The sequence below is a fragment of the Schistocerca piceifrons genome, chromosome 3, assembly GCF_021461385.2.
Source record: "Schistocerca piceifrons isolate TAMUIC-IGC-003096 chromosome 3, iqSchPice1.1, whole genome shotgun sequence".
In the NCBI taxonomy this organism is placed as follows: Eukaryota; Metazoa; Arthropoda; class Insecta; order Orthoptera; family Acrididae; genus Schistocerca; species Schistocerca piceifrons.
In genome coordinates this window covers 422,121,483-422,149,422 of record NC_060140.1, presented here as the reverse complement: position 1 = coordinate 422,149,422, position 27,940 = coordinate 422,121,483, and the positions used below count along the sequence as shown (strand labels likewise).

Below are 27,940 nucleotides of genomic sequence, written 5' to 3'. Positions count from 1 at the left end.
TTACACATCCTGCATACAGTCCTGACATCTCTCCGTGCAATTTCCATATTTTTGGAGCTCTGAGAAAAAGATTTTTGCTGCCATCAACGTGCTTCAGATGAAGAGGTGCTTGCCTTGGTACAATCGTGGTTCTGTAGACAACCACAAACATTTTTTTTATGAAGGCATAACCGTATTTCTCATAATGGAATAACTGAATTAACAATTATGAAGACTATGTTTGAAATAATAAACGGTTTACTTAATTTTTTCCAAACTGTCTCATTTTCACTTGACTGCACCTTATATAATCATCTTTAAAAAAATCGTCCAAAGAACTTGAAGCAGGATAGTTTTAGGTGCCTAGAAAAGTTAATAAAATGAAAACCTCATACAGATAATAAAAAAATAATTTATTGAGACTGCACAGAGAGGTGATCATAAGGAAGGATTATGAATCTCATCTAAGAAACACAATTTTAAACAAGACTTGAGCAAATTTACACTACAATAAATGCATCAGTTATATGTACCATATCACAGGATCATATTAAATGCTTTACTCTACCATCACCAACCTGGCAGTAGCTACTGAGTATTCAAAATATTCGCATGTTTGATAAAAAATTTGTATCTTTGAACTTTGTTGTACCCAGAGAACATTACAAAATTATGTTTCTCAAGAAAATATATCTTTAGGAACAGCTTGGATACCAGATAATACTGACTCTGTACAAAGTTAAAATAAATATCCACTCAACTGGAGCATCCATTCCGTGATTCATTCTTCCAAAGTAAGTAATAACAATTAATGTTAACAGATGGAAAGAAAAATCACAGTGTTGAGTATGTAACAAAAGTACCAGTTGTAAAGCAATTAATACCTATCAGGTGTGTACTGCTCAACAACCTTAAAATGCACCAAAAAAATCTGATGTGTGATCACTAATCTGCTTCAAATAAAATAATATAAAAATAATGTAAAATATCTTAGGTAACATACAAATAGAAAATGTTTGCATTATAATTTCATAGTAAGTACATAGTTACAACGAGTAATATAAAATGACACATACATTCTTTCATTCTGATATCATGCTGTTCCACTAACATACAGGTATAACACCACTTTATCATGCTAATAACTGATTTAAAAAATAAAAGTTAATTAAAAACATAATAAAATATGCTTAACTTATTTATATACTCTTCCAGCAGGTAAAATGGACATTGTGTTTAAAATCCCAACACATGCAAATAAAATATGTTCATAAATCCCTGAAAGTAAAGTTTACATTAAAAACAATGTTACAGTAATTCTTGATAATTTCTTAATTTAAGGAGATATACATACAACAGTATGGTTTTCTCACTAAGTCATCCACTTTGCAAAAAGATTCTTAACTTATTACCCTTTAAAACTCTCAAAAATAAATCTATATTATTCGACAGCAGTTTATACACAATTGGCAGTGCACTTCACAGATTGCTTTCCACCCTGTGTGCATCACAACAATGCCAGTTTTTGAAGTATGGAGGAACTGCTCTCAGCCGTGACTGGTCACACTGACTCCACTACTATTGCTGTCATTCAGTCCACAAGGAACTTGCCAGTGCAGGCGGTTGCCAGCATTGTACAGTTCCTCTAGTGCTGCACGTACAGCACTTGCACCCTTTGCTTCTAGATGGCAGTAGTGTTGGTACAAATGAAGAGCTGTGCGTGCATCCTCCACTGAATCATGTGTCTCCGACTGGATGTTTATGCCTGGAGACACACAGTGAACAAGAACAGTTTAGTCCCAATAAAAAAATGAAGTGCCATTGTAGAGCAGTGGCGTTTAGACTGTGCTACATTTCATTAACAACTTAAAAAAAATTCTTTTGTTGTATGAATTTAGTCTTGAAATAACTGACTGATACATTAAATCACAGAACTATAAAATTATGAGACAGAACTTGTTGCCAGCACCTATGTTCAGCACATGATTCTTAGAGGGACCTACCTATAAGATGGATACCTCTCATCTTGGGGTCTGAATGACCCGATCCTTTTTAACTTTCACAAATATTCCTGTTTCCTCCCCAAGGAATAAACTAACAGATCCAAAAGCTAGGTTAATTTCTTGTACTTTTATGTGCCTGTATTAGCACTACTATGAATTTTATCTTCTGAAGGCAAGTAGTGCAATTGTGATTCACAATTTTATATTTTTCTTAAGTGAATTTGCCTTTCGATATATACTAAAAGATAATGAATTGACAACAAAAAAAGAGATCCACTATACATAATTTCTTACTTTACCATTTTTTAAATGAGTACAGTAATTATGAACTATTTATAAACACATTTATACCTACAGTACCGGCCTCCCTCTTCGGATAATACATGGGTGGCAACCCTTCACAGCGCTTCACGTTGAGCAATCCTGCCCTATTCCATACATGTCCACCTTGCTATGCTCATGCACTAGTGCAGTGAGGTTCTTTCTTTGTATTCCTCTGTCTCCTTCTGCCAAAAGAGCTCTCATTTCTGCCAAATGACTGGACACCAGTCTACTACAGTCACTAGCTAATGGGAGCAAAACAACAGCTTCATTCCAAGCTAGGCTTCTGTTGGCCTCACCTCACTTTCAGTTCTCTTCATGGTGGTAACATCTGGGGTAGGCCCTGCACACACAATGTGATTGTCACGCCACACGACTATGAATTTTGTATCTCCAACAGTGCAGTAGATAGTATTGAGCCATTCTTGGATGTTTATTGTAAAAGTATTCTAACTCACTCGCAGTGTCTTTACACCTTTAACCCAGCACAGGGCACAAAAGCACTGCATCGCTCCGCAGTGCAATTTCGCGCACCAGCAGGTGCTTGTGCCCACATAGGTACTAGCTGAGACTTGAGCTCCCATACATCATATCCTGTATGCTCATGTGAAGACATCACCTTATTTAATCCAACATCGTTTTCAGTGTCTGTATTTTAAGATCCCATGAAATGTTTTATTTTTTCTTCACACCTCACAGTATCAGAAGATTGGTTGATAGCATCTTAGAAATCAGAAAACTGCTTCAGCTGTATGTAAACCCTTTTTATTGGACTCATGAGTGGTTTTGTGGCATTACAACCACATCTTCAGGTGAACTTCTAGATAAAAACACGTAACCATTACCTTCTAGTATAAGTGCATAATCCTATCACAGTCATAATAGAAAGTACTCATGTATCTAACATTATAAGATGGTCAACACTAGGGCTATATGGTAGAGCCAACATTTGTTGTCTATTTAAAATGAAAATTAAGCTGCTAAGGAGGTGGTCAAAAATGAAAGCTGCAATGTGATGATCCAATCCTTAATTAATTGGCAAGACCTTTAACAAAGTGCTATGTGACAATCAACAAAACCCCGTGGACATTATGTAGTTATATAGCAAATTAAAATAGGATAAACAGAAACAACTCACCAAAGGTTATAACCTGATGGTCTAACTATCAACAGTTCGAAATACAAATAGTAGAAACCGTTGATAGGTTCTATGCTGTATTTCCACTGTAGAAAAACCAGTATCTAGAAACAAAATAACGGTGTTGACAGTAGGTAAGAACAGTAAAAACAATGAACCTAATTAAGGAAAATCACCACATCAGTAACTTGATTTCACGAGCTCCAGAGGACACCATCTCGAATGGTCTAATAGTGACTATCAGTAAGTGAGGATGTGTTGCAGCAAAAACACGGTTACAAAAATAATTGAGAAGAGAGAGCATGATGAGTGGAGGGGAAGAAGGCTAACATCTCTGAAAAGGTTGGCAAATGGATATGTATAAAAAATATGAAATCTATCTTTTTAATATCTAGTAATGCCAGCAAAAGATGTGGACATAATGAACATGCTACTTGCACAAAATGCAATGCCATGGGGATTTATTGCATTGCCTGTGATAACTGCCCGAACTGGTATACTGGACGGATGGTTATAGGGTTTGACATGTTCACGGAATACCTACATAAACCAGTTGAAAATCTGCCTTGAGCACACATTTAGGTAAATAGGGGCGTTCTGTCACTAATTTGTCCAGTAATTTAAAAATATTACACAGGAAAAATAAGGACCATATTCTCAATATACTTGAGGAAGTGGAGATCATGCGTTTACAAAACGCCTCCCCCAATACACAATTAATGGGCAATGTGAACTAGTGCATTTAGTTTAGTACTATCTCCCCCCTTCCCCTGCTCCTCATTCTCTCCCTTCTTGATTATTGTTTTAAAGTGTTTTTGCTGTCACGTATCTTGCGTACTGACCGTCACCCACTGCAACCAAGGATATTACTGCTGGACTTCCACCTATTCATTTTTAATGTATTTTTATTGCTTTTGTTATTGTTAGGGTTACACTGATTCATTAATTCTCTCATGTCATAATTTTTTTTTTTTTTTTTTTTTTTTTTACTATTCCTATCCGTGTTGTTAATAATTGTAAGGGAGTTGCCCAACCTTCCTCGATGAAATTAATCCGGCCAATAATGAGCCACTTTGTGTTCACACCTCTTGCTGTAGTCAATTGCACATTCTTGCCTATAGTGCACATGCTCAGCTTCTAAGTCAGCTGATAACTTTCACACCTTCAGTATAAGACCGTTCAAGGCGGCGACCTCTGGGCCTCATGAGAGTGAGTTCCTGAATATTGTGAGTTTCCTCAAATGGGTTCATTGTTTTTACTGTTCCTTCCTACTGTCAGCACTGTTATTTTGTTTCTAAGTACAGTGGAAATTCAGCATAGTATCTATCACTAGTTTCCACTATTCGTCTTTTGAACTGTTGACAGTAACCCAAGAAGACCACAGCTTTTTGTGAGCTGTTTCTCTTTTATTTTATTTTAATTTGTTATTTAACTACATAATGTTCTCACAGTTTCATTGGTTGTCACACTTCATTTTACTGTAGGTCTTACCAATTAATTGGGGATTGGATCATTACATTGCAGCTTTAATTTTTAATGTACCATCTTCTTATTTTTTTTTTTTTTTTTTTTTTTTTTTTATCAACAACAAATGAATGGTCAACTTTCATTTATTGGGAGAATCCTAGGGAAGTGTGGTTCATCTGTAAAGGACATGACATACAGGATGCTAGAGTGTTTGGGTTCCATGCCACGTCAGATCTAAGGAAACACTGAAGCAATTCAGAGGCCTGCAACAAGATTTGTTACTGGTAGGTTCAAACAACATGCAAGCATTATGGATATACTTCAGGAACTCAAATGGGAATCCCTGGAGAGGAGGCAACCTTCTTTTTGGGGGACACTATTGAGAAAATTTAGAGGACCAGCATTTGAAGCTGACTGCAGAACATATTTTACACATAAGAACTATGAAGATAACATATGAGAAATTAGGGCTCATATGGAAGCTACAGACAGTCTCCTTTCCTCTTGCTCTACTTGAGTGTAACAGGAAAGGAAATGATTAGTGGTGGTACAGGGTACCAACCACCAACTGCTGTATGGTGGATTGCAGAGTGTCTATGAAGATGTAGATGAAAAAGGATTTAAATACAGCTGAACCAGTTTTCTTATTTCCATTCCATTGGTTGATAGCTGGAGTTGCTCAGTTAGTGACTGTATTGTGTCTGTCCATATTCATGTTGGACTGTGTGTAGTGAGCTTTTTCTCGACAGAATGTTGCTGAGAATGCTACTCTGCCTCTTGGCATCACTCTTTTCTTCTGTATTCATCATATTAGGAGGTAAAATTAAACTGCGCCTCGTGGTTTCGGAAATCACTACAGACTATTAATTCTTGATATTATTTCAGTCCTTTTTGTAGTAATTTAGTTAATCCAATAAACCAGTTTGTTTTTGTCTTAAACCTCTTGTGAGTGTTACTCATTATGCCAGTGTCTAGTAATGTGCCTATTACCACATGCTCAATTTTACCTAAATCTATGTTGATTACTTGATTATGTTAGGTAGGGACCAATGTTCCTACACACATAGAAACATGTTGTTTCCACTACATAGAGTCACTGGGAGCAAGGAACTGAAAGTTTTCCTGCAAGAAATGATGACTCTCCAAATGGAGGCCACACATTTTAAGTCTGTAATTCATTACAGCAAAGACTGCTTTTACTGGACACAGAAAACACTTGTGCTTGAAGTTCAAGCCTGCTGGTATGATACAGATCCTGAGAATGAAGATGACTTCCCCTTTAGCACAGTAAGTGATGACGGAGGCTTTCATCAAATTCTGCTTTAATGATTCTACTGAAAGTTTCATCCCATTACACAGCCTGGATGCCTCCGAGTTCCACAGTAACATAACTGTAACCACCACTTTCAGACCAGGTTTATTAGATGTAACTATACAGTGTAGCAAGGTTTTAATAATTTTAATTGGTTAACACACTGCTTGCTCCTCCTGAAAGACAGTGAAATGTACAAGAAAGATGTGGACAACCAGAAACATAGTTATTATCTTCGTTTATCAAGGAGTTAACAAGATCTCAACCAGTGTTAGTTCTTAGCAATTTGAGAATGACCTACTTTACCAGTCAAGAGCACCATTACTTCACAATGAAGTAAAAATAGAATTTTCTGTTGCGTGTCTGCAGTCGTGTTTCCTTAGCCGATTTTCAACAAACTAGTTGAAATAGAACATGCTTTCCAGCCATTATGTTGGTGACACATTTAACTTCAAACAGAATTCCACAAAATTAATTCTTCAAAGAGGCATTCATATTATGAACTCATGTACCACACTGAACAACCGGCAATGTTTCCCAGAAACCATATTCTAAAAAACAATTGAATCAATATCAAGTGTGTGTTATTTCAAACATATTGAAGAGCTAGAGTTAAGGCTTTTAACACTTGTTTGTAGAACATTCTACAAATACCAAATGTTTGCATCATCCAAGGAACTTCAGCTCATTCTGAGTTTCTGAAGGTGTTATGAAAAGGAACACAGCCCTGGTTGTTGCAAATCTACAAGATAAATTACTACTTCCCTTAGACATGATATTCATTCTCTGCAGGAAACAAATCTATAACAATCACTGACTTATTTCTAGTGTAATTTAATCAACAGTTAAATGATTCAAATCAACCCAAATGTACAAACTTGGCACGAACGAGAGAAAATATTCAACAAGTACCCAGATATTAAAAGTCATACAGAGAAACAGCCAGCCCAATTTTAGCACAACCAGTAGTGGTTTCAGAGGTATCATCAACTCACCCACACACACTTGGAAAATGATTTTAATCACATTATCAGTTTGGGTAATGTGCACTTCTGCTGTCATGAACTAAAAAAGAATATATATGATCAGAGAGAAAAAGAAATCCACTAGATATATTCAGTGGCATATAGGTAACCTGTTGTCTCAAACTTCAGTTTACATGAGGTGTAAGTAGTTTTTTTCTTTCTTTCTGTTTTTGCGAAACAAGGAATCAAACATTAAAATGCTTAGTTTTACTGTACTGGTAGATGTACACATCAATTACACATAGATTTTACAAACTATTACTATTTGCATTGAAAAAAGTGTTTCTAAATAAACTAGTATTAATTTTCTCTCATTTCAACTGCAAAATAAGTATGCCACAAAATGTTTTTTTACCTGATTTTGGCCATGCAAATGTAGCTGGTACATAAACACAAGAAAATGATAGATTAATACCATGAATTAACTATTGCAAGCTTTTCCCAAATCCTCTCATTTCAGATTACTTTAGTTGGGATAAAAAGAATTTCTGCTGTACCTTGGTAGGCAAGTGTCAACTTCAGCATCTAGTCAGTCAGTGTGGATATGATATGCTTTTATTGTACATCATGGGCCATGAGAGGTAGTATTCTTCAAAGATAAGACAATGTTTTTCTGTAGTCTTCCAACCGCATTCAGTCAAGTGAAGGTCATTTTCACATATCTTGCATTAAATTAAAAAGTATGTTGCCTTAAACTGTGATACATTACCACCAACACATTTCAGTTTAGGAAACTATTTTTAAAACTTACCTCCGAACAATTTACACACATCAACAAAAGTTTTGCATTGCACCAGTATATTGCACAGGTGTTTTGCTGTTGTGATTCTTCCAGTACTGATCGAAAGGTCACACCTGATGTTTGTAAATGTATAGACGGTTACCATGTGTGTTACTTATGAGGAGAACACTGCACTTGAATTAATAGCAGCATTTCAGCTGAAAATAAGGCATAAGTGGTGACACAATAAAGACGTCTGTGGAACAGTAGAGCGAACATCTATTATGCCACAAAGGACAATCACAACCAATCCTCATCATCACATTACGTGCAGAAGGCTCAGTTAGGGATGTTGTTTGACACTGGAGTCAAAGCGATGCAGTGCAGATATGGAATCAGTTCCAACTGACAGTGTTGAGGACCTATATCCCACAGGTTGTTCACATTTGACCAGTATACATAATGATCAATATCTACAACCTTTGAGTCAAATGAATTGTGAACTGTGTGCTCAAGACCTGGATTCAGCATTTGAAGAGGCTACAGGATGTCACCTATTTCAGCAGCGATTAGGAAACTATTGCATGATGTGAATCTCCATCCTGACGACCATGGCAGCACCTCATCGTGCATCAGAACACAAAGGACACTTGTTACAAATGGACAAGAAATCATTTAGAATGGACATCACAGGACTGATGTTGGGTGTTGTTTAAGGATAAATATCAGATCTGTTTGTAGACTGATATTCGTAGGCAACATAGTAATAGCAAACACATCCAACATTGTGTTCCTCATGTTCAACAAGGTGGTGATGGCAGAGAGATGATGTGGGGTGGCAGTACATGGGGTCACCATACATTTCTCACAGTTGTTGAGGGCAGTCCCATTGGTCGACAGTTCAGGGACAAGACTCTGCAAACAATAGTGGGACCATATCGCCAATATTTTGGTGACAATATGTTCTTGATGGATGATAACCTGCATCCTCATCATACTTTTCAAATGACCACATTCCTTCAGCATGCTAGGACCATCAGAATGAAATGGTCCACCTGCCCCTGGATATGAATCCAATCGAACTTGAAACTGATTGAAATGAGCTGTTTTTGGATGCTGACAACCACCACATCCTCTGTGCAACTTTTGCAGAATTACTGTTGAAGAATGAGACAATCTGGACCAGAGCTGCCTTGATGATTTCATTGATGGTATGCCACAACAGACTCAAGCCTTCACCTGAGCAAGGGAACATTGCACCATGTAATAATGTTGCTAAAGAGTGCTGTGAAACACACCTACCCTGGTGATCTGCACACATTGCAAATGAATATATATACACAGTGTGAACTTTTGTTTTCTGTACCTTGAATTTCGAAGTAATAGGGGATGAAAATCTTCTGTTGATGTGTGTACATATTTCAAATGTACTGTAGCATTTGTTAACAACCAGTCTATAAAAGTGGTCATCAATGTGCCTAACAAAAATTCCCAAGTATAAAATACTGCATGATTTATTACCTAAAAAGTGCCATGCAAGGAATCTCAGAGAAACCATCCTGTGGTGTGGCAGATGGAACAGTGACACTGTGTCTATAATCTGCTCAGCAGGCACTACTAGGTTGATCACCCTAAAACAAATACAAGACACTGAAACAGTTGGTATCTCAGACAATTATGTTATGGTTTGTTTTTGTCCAGAAAATATGACTTCATTTCCTTTTTCTCACTACCAACAATTTAATTAAAAAATCTATAAATCTTATATTTTGCAAGGAATTACTAATTTACTTATGAATTACAAACATGTAGCAGTTTTTAAGAAATATTAATTTCAAAAATCATTCACGACTAAGCAAAAACAATACTCTGAACTTACCTGGAGGCAAAGCTAGGAGAATTCCATAAATCTGCTGTCAGAAAGTGACTTTGTTTTACATGTCATTAAGGCTGTTGCAAATAAATGAATGCAGTTTCACAGCAATAATACCACATTACTAACAGAACAATATATTTTTACTAACAGAACAATATATTTTCTTATGTTGTCATGAGATGAATTACAAGCTGCTATAAACTGAAATATGGAATTTGCGTATTGGTAATGTGGTATTGAGATGTAGCCTATTATGCTACTTACAAGTCTGCACTTGTGGACATCAGTGCCACAGTACTGAAGTGATAATATACATTTTCAGTCAGTGACTGGAGTCTCAAATGAGCACACTAGACAAAAATGAGCTGGTTTTGTGAAGAATACTACAGAAATCGTCTTAAAAAGGACCTAGTACTGTCCCGATAGAACGTATGACAGTTTTGTTAAGTTAATGATACAACTTTGGTGTTTACATCTTCCCTTAGTCTGCCATTGCTTAACATACTACATTAATCACCAAAACACATAAGCAAGTAAAAGAAAAACTTTTGTTGTTAGTGATGTCATTGTAGATGAAGCATTTGTTTAACTGGACCAAACAGGAAAAAGAATTCGTATGAAGGCTATTGAAAAGAAGCATGTACACATCTATGTGAAGTAATTACGTAGTATAACCAGCAGTTAACTGAATCTTTTGCACCAGAAACTTCTAGGCAACTCTTAGGTTGGGGTATAAGCCATGTGGGCAGATGTCATTTCTCCCTGACCAGAGGCAGTAGTGGAGGAAGTTGTAGTTCCAAACAAAAACTCTGGAGGTATGCAGCAAATGTACACCCAGTTCTGGGTCACTGTTGTGGGAGGTGGATCTCCTTTACAGGGAAAGGACACAGCAGTTGGGAAGTTCAGGGAACTTACAAATGCATATAGTGTCCAGGAATGTTAGTAGGAATACAAAAAACAAAATATGCACGACCATATTAAGACCAATAGTAATATATGGATCAGAAGGCTGGGTATTGACATTACAGGAAGAGAACTGGTTATTGAGATGGGAAAGAAAGATACTGAGAATGATTTTTGGAGCAGTGAGAGAGGAAGATGGCTGGTGAGAAAGAACAAATGTAGAACTACCCACTTGAACACAGAACATATGGCACAACAGGAAGTTCTTGACAAAACTCAGAAGTGGACCCCAGAAACCCCACTCATGTAACATAGTAAGTATGTGGTGATGCCATGTCATGTTAAAAGCCTCCTGTAGACAGTGATGAAGTGTTGATAACATGCAAAGGCTATTCAGATGGTGGACTCCAGGTGAACCAAATTATCAGCAGTGGAACGACCTTTATGAAAGCCACCCTGAGATGCAGCCAAAACACAGCTGCTTGCTCACCATGTGTTCGAGTAACTTACACGGAACATTGGCCACACTGATTGGGCAACAACTGTCCATCTCTAGGGGGTTCTGACCTGGTTTCAGTACCGGAAACTATTGTGCTTTCTCACCACTGAGATGTGAGCTCACCATTGTTTCAGATCCAATTTAAGAGGGCAAGGATGTGACATTGACAATCCACCAAGAGTAGTTTCTGCATTCGGTTGTGGATGGGGTCTGGCCCTGGGACAGTATCAGGGCAATGGGCTAGGGCACTGGACAACTCCCATTCACTGAATGGAGCATTACATGCCTCCAGGTGGTGGGCAGTAAAAGACAAGCGCATTCACTACATTTGCTGTTTTATGAGCTGAAAGGCAGGATGCTAGTTCTCAATGCAGATGTGCAAGGATAATGCTCAGCAAAATTTTTGGCGACACCATCTATGCAAATACTTGTTACACCTGCAAGGAACTGGAAGCTGTAGAGGTGTCTGATCTTTGCCCATTCTGTGGTATGTGATCCAATGTTCCCAGGAATCTTGCTTTCATCATTTTATGAGGTAGTAGGTGTGGGCACAGAGCCATTTAGAGCCAATAACGTGCACCAGTGCAGGGTGCAGCTTATGGCATTGGAGAACCCACCTACAATCTCTAATGGCCACAGCTTTCTCTGGGGTTCACCCAGTTACCATTTTCTGATGGAGGGAACCCAAGGACGAAGGCATGGCTTGGTTGGCTGTCAAAAGAATGGCTGTCATTGTATGCTGAACAGCCGCATTGATTTTGCTTTTAATGGGGAGCAAAGGATGACAGCAGAGGTGAACCCATCTGTGCGGGCATCCAGTGTAGCAACACTGAGGGAGGAACAGGAAGATTGGGAAGTGGTCACTACCACACTGGGGACCCTGCAGTGGACAGATGGTACAAGACCAGGGCTGCAAAAAGAGAGATCAATGGTCAAATAAGTTCTGTGGGCCACACTGAAGTGTGCGGGGGCACCAGAGTTCAAGAGCCAAAGACTGAGCTGTGTCAATAGGTTCAATGTCTTTACCGTAGCCAGTGATTATTGTGCCATCCCACAAAGGGCTATGGGTGCTGAAGTTGCCCAAGACTTTGAAACATTGGGCAAGCTGAGAGAGTCATAGAGACAGTACATCCTGGGACATGACACCATGGGGAGAGAGATAGAACATTATAGATGGTAAAATCCTGATTTGCTGTTAACCAAACAGCCACAGCCTCCAACAGTGTATCAAGAGGTACAAGGTCACCATATAGAGTGTCCAGTACATCTGTATAAACTCCACCCAATACCCTCACACAATTGGTACAGTTCTCAAAATAATCTAGATATCCATGAAGGGCAGGGGTCCGAGTTACTAGAAACAAAGTTTCTTGGATGGTAATACAGAACGCAGAGTAAGTGCTTAAAAGCTGCTATAGCTCAGCCAGGTGGTGGAAAAATCTGTTACAATTCCACTGGAGGATCAGACTGACTTAATATTGTGGGGGCATGAAGCAACTGGTGGAGCACGTTATGTGCTGCCACTGGTTGAAACATCACAAGATCCACTGACATAAGTCCTGTCACACATTGCCTTGGGAGATCTGATGCCTCAGGGGTCACGGGGATCTCCATCTTGGGCACAGAAGTAGTACATCATGCAGAGTCCAGTGGTGTGGGGGCTACTAGAGTTTCATTTGTCTTGCCCATCTTCTCTTTAGAACATGAGGAATGGGAAAGTTTCGCTGAACTGGTTTCAGGGACACAGGAAGAAAGAGAAGTCCGACAGCCAGCAGCCTGTGGTTCCTGCAGCCACCGGCTGGTGTCTGGCTGTGGACAGCAGGAACCATGGAAGGAAGAGTCTCGAGGGACCTCTTCTACATCTACATCTATATCGGTACTCCACAAGCCACCGTGTGGTGTGTGGCAGAGGGTACCCTGTGGCACTACTAGTCATTGCATTTCCTGTTTCACTTAAAAAACAAATAGAGCAAGGGAAAAATGACTGTCTATATGCCTCCAAATGAGCCCTAACTTCTCTTATCTTCATGGCCCTTCATGCAATGTATGATAGTGGCAGAAGAATCATTTGGCAGTCAGTTTCAAATGCCAGTTCTCTAAATTTTCTCAATAGTGTTTCAACACCACCTTCCCTTCCCCACTTGAGTTCCTGAAGCACCTCTGTAACACTTACATGATGTTCAAATCTAGCAGCCCGCCACAGAATTGCTTCACTGTCTTCCTTCAATCCAACCTGGTACAGATCCCAAACCCTCGAGCAGTACTCAAAAATAGGTCACACCAGCATCCTATATACAGTCCTCTTTGTGGATGAATCACTCTTTCCTAAAGTTCTCCCAATAAACCAAATCTGACCGTTCACCTTCCCTACCACAGTTCTCAGATGACCACAGCTCTCAGATGCTCGTTCCATTTAATATTGCTTTGCATTACACCCAGATATTTAAACGACTTGACTGTGTCAAGCAGGACACTAGTAATACTGTATCTGAATGTTACAGTTTTGTTTTTCCAAATCATCCACATTAACTTACATTTTTCCACATTAAGAGCTAGCTGCTATTCATCATACCAACTAGAAATTTCGTCTAAGTCGTCTTGTATCTTTCTACAGTCACTCAAAGTTGGCACCTTACTGTACACCACAGCACCAGCAACAAACAACCACAGACTACTGCACACCCTGCTGAATCATTTATGTACACAGAGAACAACAGCAGTCCTATCACACTTCCCTGGGACACTCCTGATAATACCTTTGTCTCTGAGGAAAACTCGCCATCGAGGACATCATACTGGGTTCTATTACTTAGGAAGTCTTCAAACCACACACAAATTTCTGAACTTATTGCATATACAAGTATGATCATTAATGGCCTACAATGGGGCACTGTGTCAAAATGCTTTCTGGAAATTTAGAAATATGGAATCTGCCTCTTGCCCTTAATATATAGTTCGCAGTATATCATGTGGGAGAAGGGCAAGCTGAGTTTCACATGAGAAATGCTTTCTACAACAATGGACATAAGGTTCTGTCTCAAGAAAGTTTAATATATTCAAACTGAGGATATATTCAAGAATTCTGCAGCAAATCTAAGTTAGGGATATTGGTCTGTAATTTTGGTGGGCTGTTCTTTTGCCCTTCTTGTATACAGGAGTCACCTGCACTTTTGTCCAGTCTCTTGGGACTTTGTGCTGGGCGAGAGATTCATGATAAATGCAAGCTAAGTAAGTGGCCAATGGGTAGCGTACTCTTTTTAAAATCAAACAAGGATTCAATCCAGACCTGGAGACTTATTTGCTTTCAAATCTTTCAGTTGTTTCTCTATGCCAGGGAGGCTTATTACAATGTTGTCTACACAGGAGTCTGTCTGATGGTCAAATGATGGTATGTTTGTAAACTTTCCAGTGTAAATGATTTCTTGAACATGAAATTTAAAACTTTGGCATTCGTTGTGTTATCGTCAACTGCCACACTAGACTGGTCAGCAAGGTGTGAATGGAAACCTTTGAACTGTTAGTGATTTTACATAGGACCACAATTTTCTCAGGATCTCTGCCAGACCTTTTGCTACAATATGACAGTGGTAGTAGTTGCATGCTTCGTGCATAGATCTTTTGACAGATGCACGAATCTCTGCTAACCTTCACTTGTCGTCATTTGAGCATTCTCTTTTGAACCAAGAGTGCAACAGCATTTGCTACCTCAGCATCTTCTGAATTTTGTTGTTAAAACATGGAGGATCTTTTCCATCCTGTATCCACTTACTAGGAACATAAATCTCCAGACCATGATTTAGAATGTGCTTAAACCTTGCGCACAATTCCTCTACATCCATCTTAGTGGAACTAAGTGATGTCAATTCACTGTCTAAGTGAGATGCTAACAACAGCTTATGAGCTATATCTAGCAGAAACTCTCTCCTAGCCCTCTTCACTGATTTATTAATTTTTGCAATCATAGTTGCTATAATGACACGATGACTGCTACTCCCCATTTCCATAGTAACATTTGATGATAAAGTCCGGCCTATTTGTAGCTGTGAAGTCTACGATATTTCCATTGTGTATGGGTGCTGAACTAACTGCCCATGACAGTTTTCAGAAAACTGTGTTCAAAAGTATTTTGTATGACTGTCTGTACTCCCCACAATGAATCCATAGACACCCCAACTTATACCCAGTATGTTAAAATCACCTCCAACTAGTATTGCATATTGGGTATTTAGGGGCTACTGGCCGTAAACGCTCTCTGAATGACTCTAGAACATTCACAACAGAATCAGGTGGCTGGTAAAAACGTCCAACAATTAATTTGGTTTCACATAAACATGTTATAAGCAACCAAATAATTTCACTGTCACATTCAACTTCGACTTCAATAGAGGATATTTTTGTCAACTTCAATGAACACTCCCCCTCCCACTGTCTCTAACCTTTCTTTCTGATAAACATTCCATGACTCCTACATATCTCAGAGCTTTCACCCTACGGGTTTCCACCAGCTGTTGGTCCCATGAATAATTCAAATGAGAGAACTTTCCTGGAGGGCAGTAAATTTGGGAAGTGTATTATGAAAACTTCGAAAATTTACTGATAAAATTTTGACAGTCAAAGCGTCTTTATTCTGAAAACCATCTTACTTCACTTGCTGCATATTGACTACCTTTTGGACTAAAAACCCTAATGTGTGCTACACAAGTGCTTGGCTACCCTAGTAGCTGCTCCCTTTGTGTAGTGTACCTCTGATCTATCAAGCTGAGTTTTACAAATCCTCACACAATAACACAGGTCTAGAAATCTGCAGCCAAGACTGTCACAGAGCCAAAAAAGCCATTGGTTGAAACCCTCCACTCAGTTCCAAACCAAAGGACACTGATCAACTCTCTGAACAACTCTGAAAATTTCAGGCTCTGCTTGCACCCCACATGAGGCCAGCAGACTTCACCACCTCCGCCAGCCTCCTAGCCAGAGAAGCCGGAGGAGAATGAGGTGCCTCCAGCTGGGGGATGACTATTGTTGTCCCAGGCAGGAGGGGAGCCAATGTTCCTGATGTGAGTGCAGTGGAATCACCAGAAGGGCCCTCAACCACCTAGGGGACAGGCATTAGTGGGCAGCTCTGAGGGCCCACTTTTTTTTTTCAAGAGGCACAACAGATGAAAGCATCATCGATAGTGAAGGCAATGATGTTAGGGCTGAAGTATATGCTCGTATTATTTGTATTGGATTGAGACTCTTGTACTTTTTTCTGGCCTCTTGGAATGTGAGCTTTCCAGGGTCTTATACTCCTGGATTTTCTTCTCATGCTTAAAATGGAGCAATCTGGTGAATAGGGAGAGTGGAGCTCACTGCAGTATACCCAGATGGGGAGAGGGGCACAAGGAACTTATGCATGCAGAAGCCATCCACAATCCCTGCAGACAGTGGTGGTGGTGGTGGTGGTGGTGCAACAGCAAGACATATGTCGGAACTTCATATGCCTGAAGCATCACATAGGAGCAGGAACATAGCATTTCACATCACACCAGTTGACCATCATCTTGATCTTCTCAGGTGAAGTATCACCCTTGAAAGCCAATATGAAGGTCCCAGTAGCAACTCTGTTTCCCCTTGATCCTCTATGGACACAACGGATGAAGTGCATCATCGGCACTCTAAGCTGCACCACAGCTCATTGTTAGATTGCAAAAGAAGATCACCATGAAAGATGATGCTCTGGACTATGCTAAGACTCTTGTGGGGAGTGATAGCCATGGGAATGTCACCTGACTTTTCACAAGAGAGCAGTACCTGTGACTAGCCAGGAGATGATGTTTTAATCAGAAGGGAACCATTCTCCATCTCAGAGATGGCTGCAACTTCCCCATATTTGTCCTCAGTGTGGTCAACAAAAATAAGGGCTTTCTGGCCATAAAGGTGTCCCTGTCAGTCCCGATACAGACTAGGTACTGGGGGGGGGGGGGGGGGGGGGGGGGGCAGGGAGGAGGATTTTGCTCCTTGTTGTCTAGTCTTGTGTTCCTCCCATGGTGTCCAAGGGAATGCAATGGGGTCGCACTTTATTGCGTCGTAAGAGGCCTTTCCATGCGAAGATACTTCCAGGGCCATGTGACCACTAGCACAAGAAAGTGCAATCTATCTCCATGGTGCCACCCACAGCAATGTCTGCATGGTCAGTAATATGTTGGTGGGAGTACGTGTGCCTCAGTCATGATGGGCACATACTCCATGGCATACATGGGGAATGTACAGCACAGACACCAGCAATGGAATCCGTGTGTGGTCAGAGGGCTACCATTGTGCAGGTACTTGATGACACCCCCCCCCCCCCCCCCCCCCCCCCCCCCCCCCCCCCCCAATGGGATGTTTACCGTGCTGGGATTTGGGCGTACTACAACAGGAAGGAAGGGTGCCTCACAGAGGTGGAGCATACACCACAGTGGGCAACCTTCCTTGCAAAACACAAACTTCTGTAAAATTTGGAAAATATGACAGGTCAAACCCAATAATGGGGATCATATAATCATTAATGGAATCCAAAGATAGTGCTGGGAGCGAAACTGGAAAACACCACCAAAACCATGAACCAGGTCCAGCAGAGCCTGCACCGAAAGGACCATCCAATGGAAAGACAGAGGAAGTAAAAGAGAGTTGACGTGTAGGTTTGCCACAGAGAAAGAGCAAGTGGTCTGGGGTGCTGCAAAGCAAGGGACCAGTGGTAGCCAAGCACACACTCACCAAAGGGTGGTGAGCCCTTTGCGGGGGCATTAAATGTTACAGCAGATAGTTTTTTGTTCTAGTGCTGTACTTGTGACTATCACTGTTACTCTCCAACTCAGATGGATTGTTAATGACAAATTTCATAAGTGAATACATCTACTGTGAAGCTGTGGACACCATCTCTGAGGGCTGTATGTGTTAAAAAAATGTCCATAACATGTATATTTGTGTAGGCACCCATTTATTAAAAATTTTTTCAGTGTTCCAGTATTTTAATTTAATTCTGAGTAGAAATTTAATAGCCATAGTGAAACAAACAACAAAAAAAGCAAATCTTTCACGAATCTATAAAACAAAAGACAAGAGCAATATCATTTATTATAAATACAAACAGGGGACATCGTGTTGAACATGTAAAAGACATTGGAGTCTCTAGTAATTTCTGCCAATTAACAGAAGGAAAAGTTGTGTTGGATAAGCCAACAACATTCTCTAAGTTCTGTACATTATTTAAACTAAACTGTGAGCTCTCATTTCCAAAAGAATCCACATTAATAGCAGCACACAAAAGAAGCAAGTGGATAACTACAAATAAGAGAAAGCCTTCCCAGACTATGAAATCTAATGATTAGATAAGAAAAACTGATAGTGAGTTCCTAAGCTATTATCAAATGTATAAAAACGTAGAAAGTCAAGCTAGTGACAAAACAGTATTTAATTCCGTAAACAAAAGCAAAGCAGTCTGGAAGATTGTAAAAAGAAAGAAACAATAACTTACGGATAAAAAGACAGACTATGTGGATAAATGATCAACATAAACTAATTAAATTTGTGAATGGGTATTTTTCTGGTACAGCCGATGAAAACGAAGAGGGCAATTCCATAAGTCAAATGTAGTTCCAGTAAAAAATTATGAGGCAAGTGCAATTATGATGTTGCCCACTATACAATATGAAGCCCATAAAAAAAAAAAAGTCAGCAGGCATACACTCATGCTCATAAATTAAGGACAATGTTGATACATGATGAAACAATGCTGGTTTAAATCACCTCAGGGTATGACCATACGGTGCATTTGACCTGCGGTCATTGCACGGTGGCACTGGCAGCAGTCCACATACGCAGAGGTGTGTTGGTGCATGTCAGAGTACGGTGCACCGAGTAAGTGTGCAGATGTTTTCAGACGTGCTAATGGTGAATGTGTGCTGGAAATGGCTCAAAGAACACATATTAATGACATTATGAAGGGTAGAATACTAGGACGACTGGAGGCTGGTCAAACACAGCAGGTTGTAGCACGGTCCCTCCGTTTGCCACGACATCCATAGTGTACAACACCACAAGAAGATCCTCCGTTTGCCACAACATCCGCGGTGTACAACACCACAAGAAGACCGATATCTCACCATCAGTGCCCGCAGACGGCCACGGAGTACTGCAGGTAGCATTGCTCGGGACCTTTCCGCAGCCACTGGAACAGTTGTCTCCAGACATACAGTCTACAGACGACTGAACAGACATGGTTTATTCGCCCAGAGACCTGCAAGGTACATTTCACTGACCCCTGGTCACAGGAAAGCCTGTAAAGCCTGGTATCAAGAACACAGAACATGGTCATTGGAACAGCGGTCCCAGGTTATGTTCACAGACGAGTCCAGGTATAGTCTGAACAGTGATTCTCACCGGGTTTTCATCTGGTGTGAACCAGGAAGCAGAAACCAACCCCTTAATGTTCTTGAAAGGGACCTGTAGGGAGGTTGTGGTTTGATGGTGTGTGGTTGGATTATGATTGGCGTACGTACACCCCTGCATGTCTTTGACAGAGGAACTGTAACAGGTCAGGTGTACCGGGAGGTCATTTTGCACCAGTATGTCCATCTTTCCAGGGGTGCGGTGGGTCCCACCTTCCTCCTGACGGATGATAACGCAAGCCCCACCAAGCTGCCATCATGGAGGTACCTTGAAACAGAAGATATCAGGCGAATGGAGTGGCCTGCCTGTTCTCCAGACCTAAACCCCATCGAGCACGTATGGGATGCTCTTGGTCGACGCATCGCTGCACGTCTTCAAACCCCTAGGACACCTTAGGAGCTCCGACAGACACTGGTGCAAGAATGGAAGGCTTTATCCCAGCAGCTGCTTGACCACCTGATTCAGAGTATGACAACCTGTTGTGCGGCCTGTGTATGTGTGCATGGTGATCATATACCATATTGATGTCGGGGTACATACGCTGGAAACAGTGGCGTTTTGTAGCACATCTGTTTCGGGACGGTTTTCTCAACTTATCACCAATACCATGGACTTACAGATTGTCATGTTTGTTTCCTGTGTGCCTATGCTATTAGTGTCAGTTTTGTATAGTGCAACATTGTGTGACACAACATTCTGCAATTATCCTTAATTTATGAGCATGAGTGTAGATGAAGTGTCAGTCTGTGTGCTTAAAGAATGTATAGGTAGTATACAAATCCCACTAACTGACATAATAAATGTCTTTCAGCTTGGGCAATTCTCTGAACTGTCTTAAGCAGCAAGACGTATGACACTTCTACAGAAAGCTGATAAAGAACACATAGAAAACTACAGGTTCATTTCTCTGTTGTTATCATTCTAGAAAATAATAGAACCTATTACAATAGATTGACAAATTACTTGAATAAATATAACCTCCTCAGTGACGTATAGTTTGGTTTATGAAGCAGAAGTACAAATCACCCATAGTAGAGTTTACAAAACTGGTACTTAATGCTAAGAAAGAATGAATTTGTCAAAGGTATATTTTTAGATCTACCAAAGGTCTTTGATATTGCTGATGATAAAATTCTAATAAAAATCTACAATCGTTAGGAATAAGAGGAACTGCCAATAACTTGTTCTGATCATATCTGAAAAACAAAGTACAAAGAGCAATCCCAAGTCTATTAATATTAAAGTCTTCCAGGGCAGCACCTTAGGACCAACATCGTTCTTAATTTACCTTGATGACTATTCCGATTATATCAGACATGGGAAAATAACTCTTTTTGCTGATATGACAGCAACACTGTAATCATAGATAAAATACCAGAACTGCTAATAGAAGGAGCAAATGAAACCTTAAAAGATGTTTATAACTGGTCACCATGCAATAAACATACTCTGAACATGAAACAAACAGAGCGTATTTGTGCTTAAACAGGGAAAATAATTCTGTAAAATCAACGGTGGATGAAAATTTGATAAACAATGTAGCATGCACAAATCTTACAAGCATTGACTGACACCTAAAGTAGAATGAACACACAAATAAACTAGAAAATAAAATGTCTCAAGCATGCTATGCACTTACAAGTCCCTACCATTAGAAACAACAGAAAATGCCTTATAATTACATACAGTTAACTATGGGATTAGTTTTTGGAGGCATCTTACACAAAACTACAGAAAAAGTCCATTATAATAATAACTAACAATAACATAATTAAGCTTCCTGCAAAGATCTGTTTAAATAGAATCTGAAACAATGTTCATGGAGAAATAACTGACATAATTATCACAAAATGACACTAGCAATGTGCAGTTAAGAGTTTGGTGGGTGCCCCAAAATGTGCCATTTTTAGGACAATTTGTTGCACTCAAGAGCAAGGGAATGTCATGTTGACTGTTAAAAGCAGTGCACAAGTATGGAAACCATTGTTCGATAATTAACAACTAAACGATTAGTAGGTCAATGGATATTATGCACATATATCACAAATTAATACTGAAACTAAAAAGGAGGCGGGGGGGTGGGGGGGGGGGGGTTGTAAGTCCCCTGGATAGTGTAAAAGTGATGCACTGTATGTACTTAAAACACACACACACACACACACACACACAAACATTCACACACACACACACACACACACACACACACACACACACTGTACACAACATATCAAAATTAACACAACATGTTACTCTAGACATGGATAATTTTTTTTTAAAAAAGTCCTTTGCCACTTAAAATGATATGTCTGATATTTTATAAATGATCTAAGTCTGAACAAAGAACTGACTAATTTCTTTCCTTTACTCATTCTCTTAGTGGAAAAGTTTCTTTGCCACACACACCACTGACAACTGAAACCAAAAGTCCATATATAGAACCTTGTTTAAAACAGTTCTAACCTCCCTCCAACCATGATCCTCCTCCTGATCCACCTGGTCATCCCCAGGTCATATGTCAGGAATTCCTCACTTCAAACCTGTTCTCACTTTCCTCTCCTACATTCCTCCCTGGCGAGTCTAAACATCACTCCTCTGGAATACACTGCTATCCTTAACCTAAGAAACAATCCAGCTCTTATTATCCCTTTTGCAGACAAAGGCTCTACCACAGTGGACACAAATCATAGTGATTAGGTGGCTGAGGGTCTCCACCGACTTTCCAGCACTTTTGTATACAAACCTTACAAAGATGATCCCATTCCAGAAGTCCACTATGACCCCCAGCAGCTCCTCCACAAAGACCACAAACCCAACCCCACGTCTCCCTACTGGTCATTCCACAGTGGCTGGGTACAATGTTCCCACAGAACAAACTTCTGCCTTTGTTAACCAACATCTCCAAACAATTGTCTCTAACCTTCCATTCTACATCCAGGGCACTGCTTACTTTCTTCACCGCCACTCCAAAGTTACTGGCTCACTACCACCAGACTCCCTGTTGGTCAATGTGGATGTGATGTCCTTGTACACCAAAATTTCCTGTGTGGATAAGTCCTGCATCCATGGAACATTACATTTCCCAATATCTTCCTGATGCAAAACCCATAAACTCATTCCTAATCCTCCTAGCCAATCACATCCTGACCCACAACTATTTCACTTTTGAAAGCCAAATCCGTAAACAAATCAATGGTACTGCCATGGGTACTCGCATGCTGTTATAACCTTTAATTACCAATAATTGCATGGATATTCAAACACACTCACTTAGAGACAATAGCTGGTTACATGATAACAATTCAGTATCTCTTATTCAACTGCCGTGCCATGACATGCGGCCGGCGCCGTTCGTAGCTAGGTGGCGCTCCTGCGCTCAGCCGAGTTGCGGAGCGCCTCTATCGCCGTTTGCGCGTACTGTCGTGGTGGCACTGTTAAATGTCATGGCACTGTCACAACACTTTTCCCCCCCTTGAAAAAAAAACATTCACTTCCTTGGAGACATGGACAGGGCGGAGACATCCATGGCCTCTTGTGAGGCCCCAAGAAGATCCCGTGGAGAGACACAAGAGTATGGTCGAAAATGTCCAGGACGGAAGCTCGTGCGTGGAACGTGCCTCCAGAGCAGCATCCATAGGTGTCATGGACCTGGGGTTGTGCTCCAGCGAGATGGGTCCCGGAGAAGGCGGCGCAGCGACTGGGGCCGGTTCCGGAATGCTCGGAAGCGGGGGCAACGTCGGCTGCATCAACACGTATGGTAGATCGGCAGCAGCGACAGGACTGACTTCTCGGGCTGGTGGAGGCGAAGGAAGGGGCGGTGTCACCGGCGTGGCCACCACTCGTGGGCGCATCTGGTCGTAATGGCGAACAACCATGCTGTCGTCCGTACGTATTTCACAAAGCCGGCGGCCGCGAAGAGCCTTGACCACCCCTGGAATCCATTTAGGGCGAGATCCATACCCTCATGCCCACACGTCGGCGCCCACCGAGTATTTTCCCGCACTAGGGGACACAGCACAAGGCCTGACAGGGTGAAGCAGGTGCAGTAGAGTGCGCGGTTGGCGGCCATGCAAGAGTTCAGCAGGGCTGCGATCACGCAGAGGCGTGAAGCGATAAAAACTCAGAAACTGCAACAGAACGTCATCTGTCGAAAAATCACTAAGGAATTTTTTTCATCTGGCTTTTGAAAGTGCGGACAAGGCACTCGACCTCCCCATTTGATTGTGGATGGAAGGGCGGTGCTGTAACATGATGAATCCCTTGTCCAGTACAAAAATCACAGAAGGCCTGCGAAGAGAACTGAGGGCCATTGTCCGTGACGATCGTGGATGGAAGACCTTCTAGCGCAAAGATTTTGGACAAAGCCAGCGTTGTCGCCACAGTGGTGGGCGACAGACATCGAACAACAAATGGAAACTTCGAGAAGGCGTCAATCAACAATAGCCAATAAGTACCGAGGAAGGGGCCGGCAAAGTCAGCATGCACCCGTTCCCATGGCTGCGCCGGATCAGGCCACGGAGAGGGCATAGTACGAGGTGCAGCCAGTTGTTGAGCACACTGACCACACGCAGCAACCATGTGGGCGATGTCCGAAACAATACCGGGCCAATAAACGTGCCTGCGGGCAAGGGACTTAGTCCGACAAATACCCCAATGTCCTTCATGCAACAGTTTGAGAACATCTTTGCGAAGAGAGGCTGGCACCACGACCCGTGGAGATGCACCATCCGTGGCCAGAAGAACACCACCATCACGAACAGACAGACGAAGGCACAAGGCATGGTGGTTGCGAAGGGGATGCGATGCCCGGCCCTTGGTCCTATCCAGCCAACCCCATTGAACAAAACCGATCACCTGACGCAAGACCGGGTCCTGCGCAGTAGCCGACGCGACCTGAGAACCTGTAAGTGGAAAACCCTCGACCGCACGACGTTCTTCCTCATCAATGTGGAAACAGAGTAGTTCATCACGATCGAAAACCGGGTCGGGGCCGATCAGCAATCGCGACAATGCGTCAGCGTTGGCGTGCTGGGCCGTGGGGCGATAGTGAATCTCATAGTGAAAACGAGACAAGTATAAGGCCCAGCGTTGCAGGCGGTGAGCTGCCTTATCCGGAAGCAACGCCGATGGGCTGAACAGAGAGACCAGCGGCTTGTGGTCGGTGAAACTTAGAACCATACAAAAAAACGCTGAACCTTTTTAGAGCATAAATGATAGCGAGCACCTGCTTTTTGATTTGAGAGTAATGCCATTGCGCATCGTTGAGGGTCTTGGAAGCATAGGCGATGGGTCGTTCCGACCCATCCTCATACTGATGGGCAAGAACAGCCCCTAGGCCATACTGTGATGCGTCAGTCGCCAGAACCAAGTGCTGACTTGGGCGGAATGTGGCAAGACAAGGCGCTGACTGCAAATGAGCCTTCAGGCGGACAAAAGCCTGCTCACACTCGTCGGACCAACAGAAAGGGACATTTTTGCGTAACAGCTGATGCAGAGGATGAGCTACCGCCGCCGCGGATGGAATGAATTTGTGATAATAAGCAATCTTGCCTAGAAACGCCTGAAGTTCTTTGACCGTAGACGGCCGGGGTAGAGCGTTAATGGCCGCAATGTGCTGACGTACAGGACGTATACCCTCACGGGACAAGTGGACACCAAGATACACAATGGAGGGTTGGAAGAACTGTGACTTGTCCAGATTGCACCGCAACCCAACCGAATGCAAAACCCGAAACAGTGAACGCAAATTGCGAAGGTGCTCCTCAGTGGAGGCCCCCGTGACAACAATGTCATCCAGATAGTTTATGCAGCCGGGAACGGAAGCCGTGAGCTGTTCCAAAAACTGCTGAAAAATGGCCGGCGCGCTAGCGACGCCAAATGATAACCGCTGGTACTGATACAACCCACAAGGAGTGTTGATGACGAGAAATTCCTTGGAAGCAGCATCCAACGGCAACTGATGGTATGTCTCCGATAAGTCAAGTTTGGAAAAGAACTGGCCCCCAGCGAGCTTGGTAAATAACTCCTCAGGACGGGGAAGAGGATAAGTGTCAATGAGGCTCTGAGCGTTGACAGTGGCTTTAAAATCACCACACAATCGCAGACTCCCGTTTGGTTTAGAAACCACCACGATTGGCGATACCCATTCGCTGGAGGTAACAGGAAGGAGAATCCCTGAAGCTGTTAACCTGTCTATCTCAGCCTTGACAGGTGCACGCAACGCCACCGGAATAGGGCATGCCCGGAAAAACTTGGGCGAGCTGTAGGTTTAAGAGTAATGTGGGCTTCAAAATCCTTGGCACGACCCAGACCAGCAGAGAACACGGACGAAAATTCAGAACACAAGCCATCCAGCTGTTTATACGGAATATCCTCAGATATGAGGTGCACATCATCATCAATGGAGAACCCGAACAACTGGAAAGCATCATAACCGAACAGGTTTTCAGTGCCCGCATGATCCACCACATAAAACGTGAGGGGCCTAACAACAGACTTGTAGGCAGTGGAAGCATCAAACTGGCCAATGATAGGAATTTTCTGTTTATTATAAGTTCTCAGATTTCACGTAACTGGAGACAAGGGAGGGGAGCCCAACATCAAATACGTGCGAGAATTAATGAGAGTTACGACAGAGCCAGTGTCCACTTGCATGCGAATGTCTTTATCCAGAACACGAACAGTAACAAACAACTTATTTGGTTGAGAAAGCACACAGTTAACATCAATGTCCGATGCCTCGTCCTCGTCGACAGGAACTTTAGGGGACTGACACACAGAAGCAATGTGGCCTTTTTTCCTACATGAATTACACGTCGTTTTGGACACGCGGCCCTGTCATGCTGTACGAAACAATGTGGACACGAAGGAACTGCAGAACGAACCTGCTTCTGTGGTTGCTGTTGTCGCTGCGAGCGTTGCGGCCTAACGCGACGTTGTTTACGCGAGTGAACCGCCGCCACATCTTCGTTCTCCTGTGAAACAGGCAAATTGTCCGTGTCGAAAGTTGACTGTACAGCGCCTACACCACACCACGCGTCTATTTGCACGCCAGCAGCGTGAGACACTTCAAAGGATTGAGCGATGCTTAGAACTTCCGACAACGACAGGTTTGGCAGTTGTAAGGCACATTGCCGAACTACTTTATCAGGAGCAAGTCGTAGAATAGCATCCCTAACCATTGAATCAGCATAAGACTCATGATGAGTGTCCGTGACAAACTGACATTTCCTACTCAGACCGTGTAGTTCCGCCGCCCATGCCCCATAAGATTGATGGGGCTGTTTACGACACCGGTAGAATGCCACGCGGGCGGCAACGATGTGGGTGTTTTTTCGGTAATAGTTGGACAATAAGTCACACATTTCTTGGAAGGACAGAGAGGCAGGTTCCCGCAGAGGGACTAACTGAGATAGCAGCTGATAGATCCGTGGGGAAATCCAAGATAGAAATAACGACTTACACACAGGAGCATCGACAACGCCGAAAGCCAAGAAGTGTTGCCGCAAACGCTTCTCATAATCCTCCCAGTCTTCAGCGGCCTCGTCGTAAGGAGGGATTGGAGGTGGAGAAGAGGAAGACAGACGATGAGTAAGCAACGTCGACAACGCCTGAATAGCAGCTTTCAGCTGTGTTTGTTGTTCAATGAGCGCTTGCATTAGCTGTTCCATGTCTGCCCCGTCACGAACACACAAATCCACAACGCAGTGAAAACATCCCATCCTCGTCGCCAAAAAGTGTTATAACCTTTAATCACCAATAATTGTGTGGATATTCAAACACACACACTTAGAGACAATAGCTGGTTACATGATAACAACTCAGTATCTCTTATTCGACTGCCGTGCTGTGACATGCGGCCGGCGCCGTTCGTAGCTAGGTGGCGCTCCCGCGCTCAGCCGAGTTGCGGAGCGCCTCTATCGCCGTTTGCGCGTACTGTCGTGGCGGCACTGTTAAATGTCTTGGCACTGTCACAACACATGCCACCATCCTATAACACCTCTTATTTCTTAGCCATTTGGAGGAATTCTGCCTATCCAAAGACACCTGAAACCTCTTGTCTGGTTCAGATGCGATAACATTATCATGATCTGGATTCATGGCAAGAACAATCTTTGCTCTTTCCTCCTTAATCTCAACACCTACTCCCTAATCTACTTCGCCTGGTCTTTCTCAACTCATCAAGCCACCTTCCTAGATGTCATTCTCTACCTCTCATATGGCTCCAAAGATATGCCTGTCCGTATCGAGTGCATCAACTGCCAACAGTACCTCCACTCTGACAGCTGTC

General features: G+C 42.0%; 1 protein-coding gene across 2 annotated transcripts in view; it reads right to left on the bottom strand.

Annotated features, from left to right (window-relative positions):
• Window positions 1–371: 371 nt before the first annotated feature.
• LOC124789967 (PAN2-PAN3 deadenylation complex catalytic subunit PAN2) overlaps window positions 372–27,940 on the bottom strand; it is a 297,298-nt gene continuing 269,729 nt past the window's right edge. For both annotated transcript variants that reach the window (XM_047257502.1, XM_047257501.1), the window contains exons 20-21: window positions 9,488–9,597; window positions 372–1,744 (exon numbers count right to left, since the gene is read on the bottom strand). In XM_047257502.1, the coding sequence (XP_047113458.1) occupies window positions 1,527–1,744; window positions 9,488–9,597 (328 nt within the window). In that variant the 3' untranslated portion in view covers window positions 372–1,526. The remainder of the gene's footprint in view (window positions 1,745–9,487; window positions 9,598–27,940) is intronic.